The sequence below is a fragment of the Chinchilla lanigera genome, unplaced genomic scaffold, assembly GCF_000276665.1.
Source record: "Chinchilla lanigera isolate Chin_1 unplaced genomic scaffold, ChiLan1.0 scaffold00002, whole genome shotgun sequence".
Classification (NCBI taxonomy): domain Eukaryota; kingdom Metazoa; phylum Chordata; class Mammalia; order Rodentia; family Chinchillidae; genus Chinchilla; species Chinchilla lanigera.
Window position 1 is genome coordinate 744675 of NW_004955403.1, and position 12781 is coordinate 757455.

General features: G+C 60.7%; 1 protein-coding gene across 4 annotated transcripts in view; it reads right to left on the reverse strand.

The window, feature by feature from the left end:
- Window positions 1–12781, reverse strand: part of LOC102004541 (aldehyde oxidase 4) — a 105002-nt gene that overhangs the window by 49753 nt on the left and 42468 nt on the right. The window contains exons 29-35 of one of the 4 annotated variants that reach the window (XM_005373240.2): window positions 12517–12591; window positions 11794–11846; window positions 11367–11481; window positions 11188–11253; window positions 9905–10090; window positions 7228–7395; window positions 6042–6275 (exon numbers count right to left, since the gene is read on the reverse strand). The exons of 1 other annotated variant lie outside the window; for it this stretch is intronic. In XM_005373240.2, coding sequence (XP_005373297.1) covers window positions 6222–6275; window positions 7228–7395; window positions 9905–10090; window positions 11188–11253; window positions 11367–11481; window positions 11794–11846; window positions 12517–12591 — 717 coding nt within the window. In that variant the 3' untranslated portion in view covers window positions 6042–6221. Of the gene's footprint in view, window positions 1–15; window positions 74–808; window positions 1034–6041; window positions 6276–7227; window positions 7396–9904; window positions 10091–11187; window positions 11254–11366; window positions 11482–11793; window positions 11847–12516; window positions 12592–12781 lie in introns of those variants that run through there. 2 more of the 4 variants (XM_013511853.1, XM_005373242.2) reach the window with 2 other exon arrangements.

Here is a 12781-nt window from a genome sequence, read left to right on the forward strand (position 1 = left end):
GGCTGGAAAGGGTCCGGTTCCTTCGCAGGAAGGTCAGCAGGGTCACCTCCGGGTCGATATCCCGCTCTGTCACCTGAGGCGGGAACAGGCAAGATTGTCAGGTGCAGAGCGGGCTGCGCCTCAGTAGGGGCTGGCGGCAGCCCCAGACTCGCTGTCCGTGCCCTGGGGCGTTCGTTCAGGGTGGGAGCCTCGCCGAGCACATGCGGCGAGGTGGCTCTCAGCGTGATGTGAGCACGCCCAGGTGTGCGTGCGTGTGCATGGATGCGTGTGTGCACCTGTGTGTAACCAAGGGCTCTGTAGGGTGCAAAGCTGGAGGAGCTGGGGTGTCTCTGAGACACTCTGGGGGAGCAGCTTTGGTGACATCAGGGGCTTCAAGGTTCATGGCAGGACAGGGAGAGTGGCCGTCACCCTGGCACCCCTCAAGAGGTGTCACAGGGTCCCATCCCCCCGTGGTGGGGGGTGACACTCAGCTGGAGCAGGGAGCAGCAGGTGGCCTGGGAGGAGACTGGGTGCGGGGGGTCGTGTGTCTGCTCCTTCCCAGGGGTTGGGGTGCCGTCACCCAGCCAGGGTGGGTGCGGATGGGATGGGAGAGGTGGCTGGGCCCCGAGGTGGTGTGGCTGCAGGCTGGGTGCCTGGCAGCCTGTTGGGGAGGCACTGGGGTCAGGAGGACATGGAGGTCCCCCTGGAGCCAGCACCCACGGGAAGGGGACCATGCCGCTGTAACTGACCTCGACTATTCCTGCAGAAAGCTAGGTTGGCAAAGAGAAAGACTCTAAAGGCTGGAGCACCTGGCCTGCACAGCGCTTACCTTCCTCCCGTTCACGAAGAAAACCAGCTCGTCAGAGCCCGGAGGAGGAGGCATGGCCCAGGCTGAGCGTGTGCCGGCTGAGGAGCGGAGGAGAGGGCTGGGGAGAGCCTCAGCCTGCGCAGGGCTGGAGGAGCCGGGCAGCTGGAGGCAGGGGTGGCGATGCCGGGCTCCTGGCTTTTAAGCTGGGGCCTAGCCCAGCCTCATTCCCACCCTTCTTGGCCGGAGCTGCTGGGCACGGCTGCACCTTCTCGGGTTCCCTGCAGCTGGAGGGGACAGTGTGGAACCCGCAGGTGACAGTGGACGCTCACGTGGGGCGGTCCCGCCTGTGCCCTGCATGCCTGCCTCCTTCCTTTGGGGTCGGCATGGTTAAGGCCCTGGGACAGCTGGGGTCCCGCAGCTGTGGGAGTGTGGTGGGGGCTAAGCCTTCTCAAGAGCAGTGTGGTCAGCAGGACACAGCCCGTGCCAGGAGGTCTATAGACTGTGCCCTGTGCCCCGTCCTATGGGTCTTCGGCGTGTGGACCTGGCCTGCACGTGGGGATGGGCAGCTGCTGCGTCTCCGGTTAGTGGCCCCTCTCTGCCCTGAGCTCAGGGAGTCCCGCTCCGCCACTGGAGAAAAGCCTTCCGGTGGGGACAGTCGGCTCTCAAGCCAGATCTTCCCAAGCACAGTGCCTCGGTCCTCAGCCCCGTGGGTCTCCGAGTGCCCTGGAGTGGAAGGCTTGGTGAGTGAGTGTGCGTGTTTCACACATGCTAAGGAGGTACAGAACCGGCTGTGACGGCACACCTGTAAGTCCAGCACTTAGGAGGTTGAGGCAGGAGGATCAAAGGTCCAGCCCTCGGCAATTTAGAGAGACCCTGTTTCAGCGTAGAACAGAAAGAAGAGCCGGGTGTCGCTCAGGGAAGGCTCTGGGCTCAATCCCCAGTACTGAGAAAGGACAACGAAAGCCCAGGAGCTGTGGAGGGACCGGAAGCAGCAGGCCCAGGAGGGAGGCGCAGTGCCCTCTGGGCCGGGCCAGAGGCTGCGGGGCACAGGGTCCTCACACCCAGCGTGCACCTGCCTTGCGGGTCCTGCCCTGCTGGGATGTCTTTCCTCCTCCGTCCCCTGGCCTGGCCTCAGGGGCTCCCAGTACCTGGTGCCCCAGGCTGTGCCAGGCTGCCCTGCTCTGACGGACCCAGTGCTCCGCGCGTGGACTCTGCTGAGCGCATTCCCGTCCCGGCCACGGCGCCAGCTCCCACATGGCCTCCGCCGCCTCTGCTCGACCTGGGTGAGCCCGGGGCCCTCTTGCTCCAGGAGCCCAGCAGCAGGACACTCGGTGTCACCTGCGTGGGCACCTGCTTCCGTCCCCTGTCCCCCAGCGCTCCCTGACGTGGGCACTGCGCTGTCTCCAGCTCTGCACATGCGCCTCGACGACAGGCAGGATTGAGCTCACGTCCCAGAGCCTCTGTGCAGTGAGCGCCCAGCCAGGCTCTGTGGACAACCGGCCTTCCCGGCGGTGATCGCGACTCCCTGGCCATTCCGGGAGGCGACTGCTGGGGGCCGGGTGGCAGGGACGGCGCAGCACGTGCTCAGGGCTGGGGGCAGGGGAAACGGCCACAGGGCTTTTCCTCCAGTTCATACAGCTTCCTGCGACGTAAACAGTGACACCTTTCCGAGGAATTAGCGGGACGTGGGGACAAGGCTGGGGCAGCTCCGGGAAGATTCCAGGCCGGGGGGTGAGTAGGCGTCCCTCGCGCACTGGGACGGAGGGAGGAGGCCGGGTGGGCGGCGCAGGGACCCTGGCCCCTTTGAGGGAGCGCGGTGGCTGAAAACCCTGAGCCTGGTGTCTGGGACGAGGGACCAAGCGTTGTCAGCGTGGTGGGAAGCAGGCGGTGACGCAAAACACAGCCCGAGCGCGCTGGGCCGGACGGTGCACAGACTCTCGGATTAGGAGCCCGGTGCCCGCTGGAACCTGACACGAGCCACCTGCGGGGGTGGCTCTGAACCGGTTTGCGCAGGAAGCGCTGGTCTGACCGAGGTGTAAACAGATCAATGGAAAGGGGCCCGTGGGCTCCGGCGCGGGGCGGGGAGGGTGAGATGCGGTCCTACCGCTTCCTACCAGGGCAGTGGAGAGAAGCAATGACCTTTGTTCTCCGTGTTTCTTTAACGAAAAAGGGAGAGAAAAAGTCCTCCTGACCTCTTCCCGGGCACCCACAGCTCCGTCTCTGTCCCCAGCGAGGCCGCTTCCTCCGTGTTGCTCCTCGGCGCACGCGGCGGCCCAGGTGTGGCCGTGCTGTTACACAACAGGCTGGGCTCACACCCGCTTCCGCTAGCCACCGGGAACAATGCCAGAGGCGGCTCCGCCCCACAGCAGGCGTGCAAACCGCACTCGGCTGCTCCGGGAACGGGAAAAGCCCAGTGGGGGCTCTGGTGCCGCTGGGCGCTGCCTTCTGTTTTGGGCTCTTTGGATCCCAGAGTGGAGTGGGGGTCGGCAGACAGGGGCTCTTCACCACGGGCAATCGCTGAATACCCTTGGGCTTCCAGACCTTTTCCTCTGTCCTGGGGAGCCCAGGCTCTGAGGAAGGGGGTTCTGACACCAGTAGCCTGGGAACCAAGGGTCTGGGACTGGAGGAGACTTTGGTTTCGGGTGGGTGGGTGTCATTACTTGGGCATCTGCACTGCTGGGTGTTTGTGCCCCTCCTGCCCAGGCCGAGGAGTGTGCAGAGGCGGGAGGGTCTCTGTGCCAGCTTCCTGCTCCTACACGCGAGGGCGAGGGTGTGGATCAGGTTCACTCAGCTTGGGATTTAAACTGCAGTCACCTCCCAGTGGGCAGGTGAGAGACACGGTGGCTGACCTGGTCACCTGGCCTCCCCTGGGGGGTGGGTCTTTGCAGGCTGCTCAGGTTAAGGTGAGATTCGGGGGAGCAGGTGGCCCTGAGCCCCTAACTGGTGTCATTGGACCAGAGGAGCTTGAGAGAGAGAAGGTGCTGCCCTGCTGCCAGCCTTGCAGCCCTGGGAATGGAGGGACACGGCCAGCAAGGAGAGTTGTGGGCACGATGTCTGCCCCAGCTGAGTACAGGGGGCCTGGCGCTGCTCCCCGAAACGCCGTGTGGAGAGATGGACAGACACTGGAGGACAGTAGGCAAGCACGTTCATGGCAGAAGCCCAGGGGGATGGGGACAGAGGCAGCGCTGCATTCGCAGTCACCCGGGAGCGGAGCTCTAGTGCAGCACGGAGACGAGAGTGCAGCGCCGAGGGGCCAAGCACAGGAGCCCGCGTGGAGGGAGAGGGCAGGGGCAGACGAAGCGTCAGAGTGGAGCACATCTGTAATCCCAGCATTGGGGAAGCTGAGGCAGGAGGATCACTGTGAGTTTGAGGCCAGCCTGAGCTAGGTAGTGAGTTCAAGGCCAGTCTGAACTACGTAGTAAAACCCTCTCAAAAAAAAAAGAGAATTGAATTAAAATTTGGGCTTAGACAGTGATGTCCTTTCTCTATTATTATGTGACATTGCTTAGGAGGTTGTACCAGCTGTAATAAAATAATGGGAAAGTGAGAAAATGGATTAATATAAACACTGGAGGAGAAGGAAATAATCTTGTGATTGATGTAACAGAAATACGAAAAATTAACAGCTGTTGCTTCTATCTCAGTAAGTAGATAAAAACGGAAGTGGAAAGACCTCCCTTTGCACAGTCCCAAAGCACAGAACACTTACAAAGTTAAGCCTCTGCCCTGCTCGCTTCTCATGAAATAAGATCCAGGGAAAAGGAAGCTGCACGTGTCCCTGAAAAGCTGGAACGGCAGCCGCGTCTCAGCCCAAGGTTCCTCGGCTGCGGCCAGGCTCACAGCTGCACCAAGCGCAGCCCGACTCCCCCCAGCAAGGTCATCAAGTCAGACCAACAACACGGAGTAGCGTGCAGTGCAGGAGACACCCTACATCAGCTTCCGGTTCATCCTGTGCCCGCAGCTGGCTTCCTACTTATCATCTAAGTGTTTGTGGTGCGAGGATGGAACCCAGGGCCTCCACGCCCCACCCCACACCCCAGTCCTCGAGACCTCGGGCGTGTGCTGGTTTTCTAAGTCCTTCTCCACCTCAGTTCCTCAGTTAATTGTCACTCTGGGCTGAGGACCTGTGTTTGTGAGAGTGTGATTTCTGCGTTGCCCGAGGCCCTGGCCAAGAACCACAGCGCTGCTGTGACTCGTTCATGTTTGCGGCCACTGTGTCCCATTGAAGCCCGGCAAAGCCGCTCCGCGAGCCGTGCGCGGGGCTGTCTGCCGCCGTGAGTGTGTGTGGGTTGCTGGGTGAATTCAAACGCACACTTAAAGGCGTACAGACACACACACAGAGACACACACAGACACACCCAGACACACGCAGACACACGCACAGACACACGCACCCTCCCACAGTGGCAGACCCTGACAGCCCGCCTGCTCTCTGGAAGGAGGCTTGCTTTCTCCGGCCGGCCTTCTGTCCCTGCTCTGGTCCCACGCACAGAAGCAGTTGCTGCCTGCACCCTCCCACCACAGTCCACTCGAAAGAGCATGCGCGGGATGCCACCGTGCACCCTGACGAGCGCGTTCCAGGGCTCCCAGGGGCTGCTGTCCCCTCGGCTGTGACCGCAGGACACCGCCGTGTGCACAGCCGGAAACCACCAAGCAGGAGCCCGAGGACTCTGCCACTTTGAGGGCCAAGGGAAGAAACGCTGGTTTCACCCCCTGCCCTGAGGCCAAGGCAGGCACCTGAGAGCGATCTGAGGTCTCCCTTCGTCCTGTGAGGCCGGGGCTGGGCCACGGTGGATGGGTGGGACCAGCGGCGGAGGGGGGCACACTGCTACCCAGTACCCCGGCCTGGGTGCTTTGTAAAAACAAGAGGTCTACGTTGGCTCACAGTTTTGGACTCTGGGTCCGGTGACCCCACCAGGCGAGGCCGCTACTGTGTTGCAGTGTGCGGGGCAGCATCAAACAGTAGGTGTATGGCAGGGGTCACAGGGCTTAGGAGCGACCAGGCCGGTCGTGGGCACCGCGGCTCTGGAGGGAAATCCACAGTCCTGCCTGAGCATCAGTCCCTTCCTTGGGGTCTGAGCCGACTGCCCCAGCATCCCTCTGGAGCCTCCCGTGTGTGGGCCCTGTGGCCGAGCCAGCCCGGGGTGGGCGTGTGGTGGTGTAGACGGCTCCTGCCCCGGCACCAGATCTGCGTGCTTCTCCTCCATCGTGTGACCCCTCTGCATGCGGGCACTTACACCTCGGGACGCATGGACACTGTGGATTGGGGTTTTATTACCAGCTCACTATGGGCTTTGGGGGAAAATGCAGTAACCTAAGCCACAGAGAATAATTAAAAACTGCTGAAATTATCCTTGCCAATTTGTCAACCTATCTGCTCTGGCTTGAGACTTTGAGGTCGACCTTGTATCCTCATTTTCTAGAAAGCGCACGGTTAAGACACACAGATGGACCAAGGTGTGAATGTTGAAGGGTCGTCCCTGGGGATCTGGAAGAGATCAAGCGGAAGAAGAGAGTTGTTAATTACGAGTTACAGTGTGAAAAGTGGTGCCGTTCAGAGACAAATCACAGCTCTAGAAAAAAGGAAGCGATGGCCCTTTTACTTTTAGCAGAATTGCCTGTTTTCATTTGTTTCCCTTGAGTCACAAATCTCTTTTTTCTGAAGTGGACGTTTGTCTGTTTGGGCTTCGGAGCTGGAGGGGGAGCCCGTGAATGCCGACGAGCTCGACCCCAGCGCCCTGTGTGGTCCCACGGCTCGGGCGTCTCAGGACGGCACCTTGCACAGACAGTGGGTTTCCAGGGCAGAGTGTGCTCTGCGATCACACCATCGCCCGGGCAGCCCAGGCTCTCAGACGGTGTGTTCTGAGGATGGTTCTAGCTGCATCTGGAGCAGCTGGCACATGCCTGGTGTACAAGGGTGTGTCGGGGCCCTGCTGTCCACTGACGTTATCACCGTTAGTGTGCTTAAGGAGAATGTGCAGGTTAGTATGATTAACCAGATTAGATGTCTGGGAAACATAACTTGGTCACTGAGGTTATCAAAATAGCATGTCAAGTCTGCCTAGTGGTGCGCCGCTGTAATCCCAGCACTCAAGAGGCTGAGACAGGGGGATCGCTGTAAGTTCAAGGCCAGCCTGGGCTACACAGTGAGACCCTGTCTCCAAAAACCAAAACTGAAACAAAGATGCCCCCAACACATGGTCTGTGAACTGCGTTTTCTTAAAATGTTGGAAGAAGCAGCCTTCCACGTCCGCTTGCGGCAGCCCCGCCCAACGTGCTTCCTCCGGGTCTGAAACCAGGAAGCCCTTTGTGGGTGGGGCGAGGGGAGGCTTGTGGGCTTCCCAGGCTTTGGAGCACACTGCGAGGGTAGGCCCGAGAGCGCCGGCCGGAGACCCCGACCTCCCGGAGACAGCACAGTTGCTCCTCAGCAGAGCTCTTACCATGTCGGTGAACTGATCCACGCATGCCATCCGGATCCACTCCGGGGTGGCTGGGCTGCGCACTGCGAAGTTCTCCTTCAGCCCCCTCTCTCTGCGGGCGGTGGCCACGGCGTCCGAGATGGCGAACAGGACCGAGGAGCCTAGGAACACCCCTGCCTCGCCCAGGCCCTGCGGGGCACAGGGGCCAGAGGAGTGCCGGCTGAGCTGGAGGGCACGCATTCACAGCCCACGCTCAGAGACGCTCACGGCCCACGCTCACGGCCCACGCTCAGAGACACTCACAGCCCACGCTCACAGGCACACACTCAGAGACACTCACCGACACACAGACACGGAGACACACACTCACAAACACACAGACACGGAGACACACATTCACAAACACATAGACACGCAGACACACTCACAGCCCACACTCAGACACTCACAGCTCACACTCAGAGACACATTCACAGACAGATATTCACTCACAGGCACACAGAGAACACACTCACACACACACACACATAGACACACACAGAGACACACTCAGACACAGGTGCACACTGAGAGACACACTCAGAGACGCTCACGGCCCACACTCAGAGACACACTCAGACACAGGTGCACACTGAGAGACACACTCAGAGACGCTCACGGCCCACACTCAGAGACACACTCAGACACAGGTGCACACTGAGAGACACACTCAGAGACGCTCACGGCCCACACTCAGAGACACACTCAGACACGCTCACAGGCACACACTTAGAGACACACACAGAGACACACTCAGACACTTACAGATGCACACTGAGAGACACACTCAGAGACGCTCACAGCCCACGCTGAGACACACTCAGACAAACTCACAGGCACACACCCAGAGACACACTCAGACACAGGCACACACTCAGAGACACACTCAGACACTCAGAGACACACTCAGATACTCAGGCACAAACTCAGAGAATGCACACTTATAGACACACTCAGACGCTCACAGGCATACACTCAGAGAACACATTCACAGACACACTCATAGGCACATACTCAGAGTACACATACTCACAGACACACACTCAGACACTCACAGGTGTACACTCACAGACACAAGACACAAACACACACTCAGAGAACACACACTCACAGACAAACACAGACACACACAGTCAGACATAGATGCACACTCAGAGAATACACACTTACAGACACATGCAGAGACACACACAGACACAAGACACACAAACACACACTCAGAGAACACATACTCACAGACACAAGACACACAGACACAGACACAGACACACATTCAGAGAACACACTCTCAGGCACACACTCACAGACACACAGACATACTCAGAACACAGGAACACACTCAGAGAACACTCACAGACACACTCAGGCACACACACACCCACAGAACCCACTGAGATACTCTCACACAGGCACGTGTTCACACACATGCTCTCACACTCAGACACACACACCCAGAGATACCCACACACTCACACTCACACAGGACACACATTCACACACATGCTCTCATACAGAAACACAGTCAGAGGCACACACTCACACAAACACCCACACACTGACAGAGATATACACTCTTGCAAGACACGCTCACACATCTTCCCACAATGCTCTCACACTCACACACACACTCACTGGCCTCTTCGCGTGTCACCCCTTAGAGAGCCCTGCTCCCCTCAGTCCTTCCTGCCCGGAGCTGCAGGCATCTGTGGCGGCTGCATGGTCGAGGTGGGGTCTACCTCAGAGAAGGCAGAGCCTGGCTGGGTGCTCAGGCGCCTCCTGGGGGCCTCGGCCTCACGGCCGGACGGAGGCATCGGCTCCTCCTCGCCCTGCCTGTTTGACACGGACTTGTTTCCTGTCTCCGTGGGCGGGGAGGGCCACACAGGGGCTTCTCTGTCGGGGGTTCGCTTGGCACAGGCCGGCTTTCCTTTCCCTTTCTCCCGGGGGTCTGCAGCCCAGTGAGCCGGCACTCAGGGCGCCTCGTGAACCCTCTGCCCGAGCCGACTGCCGCACCTCAGGGTGACTGTGTGCAGAGCTGGTCCTTGTAGAGGAGGCCGTGAGAAGAGGGGTCCCCGGGATGGCCCCGGTCCAACAGGGCCAGGGTCCCACGGAGACCAGGACGGGCTCCAAGGGGAGAACGCGGGTGACGGGGAGAGGCTGGCGGCCAGCCGCGAGCCCAGGAGCCAGGACTCAGAAGAAGCCAGCGCTGCCGGGCTCCGCCGCGGGCCTCTGGGTTCCAGGCGTGGGGAAACAAGCCTGTGTTTCCACCCTGCTGTGCCTTTCCTTGTGGCGGCCGGCTACGGCTTAGCCTGCAAGCGGAGCCCCGCGCCTTGCTCGTTGGGAAGGTGCCTGGACTAGGGGTGGTGCGGCGGCTGCTGTCAGGGGGGCCCTGGCGGGAGGCGGCTCTGGGTGCACCCTGGAAGGGTTCCTCTCCCTGCGGCCCTCCTTTCCAGCCCCGCTTCCTGTGCGAGGCAAGCAGCTCTCCTCCGCCAGGCCCCTGGCCGCCGCCTCCCGGGAGCTGGCTGACCGCGGGACTGGAACTTCTGACCGCGAGTCGATGAACCGCTCCAGATAAACCCTTAAGGCTGTGGGGATTTCGTCCCAGCACAAGAGCAGTGACTAGGCTGCAGCCCTGGACGCCGACGTGGACGCCCACGCCTACCTTGGAGGAGTAGATGGCCACGGGGTTCCGTGAGTGCAGCAGGGTGACGTGGAGGTCTTCCGGAATCTCGGTGACCGTGGGAATCTTGTAGTCATTTGTGCCCTGAGAGTGCAGCACACCTTCTGGGGAGTACTTCAGCTCTTCCGTGGTGTACAGCCCCATTCCCTGGACAAAGGCCCCCTCGATCTGCAGCGACATTTCGCTTTGATTGGCATGCGCAGCCGCCGGGCTGCTTCCAAACCTCCGTGGTGCACTCTGGGCAGAGGCCCCCGCGGGGGTGTCTGCCTGAGTCCGGAAGCGTGGACAGGGAGTCCCGGCTTGTCTGCTGCAGCTTCGCGTTTGGAATAAGGCAAGCGAACTGAAGTACTAAGTTGGAAAGTGATAGCGCTTGTCCCTAAAGGAAAGGACCACAGGCCCAGGATCCAGTCTAACCCCCGGTTCCTTTCCTCTTCTGCTGGGATTCGGGGGGGGGGTTTCCTGCTCACAGCCTCCGCCCTGCCCCTCTGCATCAGTTGGGGAGCGGCAAGGTCAGCTGGGGTGGGGGAGGTGGGGAGACGGGAGGTGGGCACGGGCTGCTGCTGCTGTCAGCCTTATGGGTTTAGGGTCCACTGCGGGTGGACTCCAGGTCTCACCCAGTGGGGCTGTGAGGGTGCGGGTCTGGGCCTGGCGACCTGCATTTTCAGGGCCACCAGAGGGTCCTCCAGCTCAGGGAGACCAAGGCCTGCAGCTTGAGAGACAGTGACAGGGTTCCTTGGTTGAGGACTGGGGTATCAGGAGAGGGAAACTGATCCCTTCGGGGCACCAGAGGGAGGTGGCTGGCAGGCAGAAGCCGCCGTCTGCTGGAGTTTGGTGCTGGGATAGCCTCTTGAGCTCCAGATTGCTACTTGGGGACCAGGGACTCCATCTCAGCCCAGGGGACCCTGCCTCAGTCAGGACCCCATCTCAGGACCCCATCTCAGCCGAGACCCCATTGCTGCCTTCCCGGCCGGCTGGCAGGTGTGGGGTGGACTGGGTCCTGCGCTGAGAAAGGCCAGAAAAAGGCAGAGCTGCCTGTGAAGTGGGATGGGTTTAACTCTGAATTTGAGAACAATTGCAGGGAGTTAATATTTCTGCATTTATCCGGGACTGTGTGCATTCAGGTGATCGTGTGCGCACGTGTGCATGCACATGTGTGGAGGCATGTGTGCACGTATGTGCAATACACAGTGGTGTGAACACAGGGTGCCCACTGCCCAGCGGTGCTGACCAGGGTCCTGAGGAGGGGAGGTTCTGGCATCACCCACCTGCCCAATGTCCACGGCGGGGTTGATGCTGAAGGCGGCGTCCATGAAGATATCGGCCCTCAGGAGCTGCAGGAGAGGAGGGGGGCAGGGTCAGGCCGAGGTCAACAGTCAGAGGCCGCGCTGCCTGGTCCTCCCCGGCCGCAGTCCGTGACGCGGTCACGTGCGGGTGGACGCCGCACCTTGTGGGCCCCGGAGAGGCAGTCGATGTCGACCTCAGCGCAGGCTGCTCCATACACGTAGTAGGGGAAGGCGTCCCCCTGCTCCTTGTCCCAGTCCATGTTGGTCTGGTAGCCTCTGCAGAGACTCAGGGTGAAGTCGATGTTCCCCCCCGTCTTGTCACCTGGGGTGGCCTGGCGGGTGGGGGCCGTGTAGTGGATCCCTGGGCAGTGCCTCCTCGAGGGGCCGTGTGGCCAAGGAGACGCCAGGCTTCGGGCTGCGCTCCACACGGCAGCTACTGCCCGGATCTGTGCAGGCAGCTGTCCTTCCTGCCCTGCGCCCGGGTGCCCCTGCCTGTGTCCCCCTCTCCTGGTCAGCCCGAGAGCCTTGGATGCAGGACCCGGCCCCGCCTTCCCTGCCCAGGCGCTCGGCCTCGGGGCGGGGCTTCACCTGAAATACCCGGTGGCTGAGAGGCTGATGGATTCCTCGAAGGCCTTTTTGACCTGAAAGAGATGACTCGTTACCAGGAAGCAGGAGCTTTGGGAAGGTGGGAAAACTGCTCTAGGCCAGGCTGGTCTCTGAGGGCGGTAGCTGGGCGCCTGCATCCAAGGCGCCCAGCTGTGTGCCAGGAGGACACTGGGCCTGGAGGGCGCGTGGTGGCCGCTAGCCGTGCCGGGAACACCTCTTGTCCTTAAGTGTGTGGGGGGCGCACTTACACGTGTGTACACGCCGTGCACCTGGGACGGACTCCGTGGGTCCCAGCACGAGCAGTGGCTCGTCCCGCCCACAGATGCCAGCAAGAGGGAACTGAGAAGAGGCCGTGTGAGGAGGCGCACGTGAGTTTCCGCCCCACATTGTACAGATTCGATTGCCTGTCCCGTTGAGGGTTCCGTGAGCTTCCCTGTGGGAGCGGACAGGGAGGCTGGGTGGGGACGTGATGATGGTGGTTGCAGCGTGGGCTTGTCTGAGGGCTGCTGTTGCCCGTGGCGTAGATGAGAGACCAAGGCCGGCCTGTCCGACGGCCCTGGGAGCAGCACTGGGCTCTGAGACAGGCCTCCCCAACAGACACCGCCTCTGCCCTTTGGAAAGGTGAGTGGAAATCTCATCCACCAACAGCGTGCTGGCCTGGCCCACGCAGCCTTTGCCCAGCTGGGACGATGGAAGGACACTCACCCACTCCTCCCACTTCCCATGAGGGTTTCTCCTGATGATAGGCTGAAGACGGGCCATCAGGATTTGGCAGGCGTTCTAGAAATAAGTATTTGAAATGACGTCAGAAATAAAAGGCATAGAAGCCAGGCATGGTGGTGCATGCCTGTAATCCCAGCACTTGGGAGGCTGAGGCAGGAGGATCACTGGGAGTCTGAGACCAGCCTGGGCTACAAAGTGAGTTCAAGGCCAGCCTGAACTGCATAGGGAGACTCTGTCTCAAAAAAAA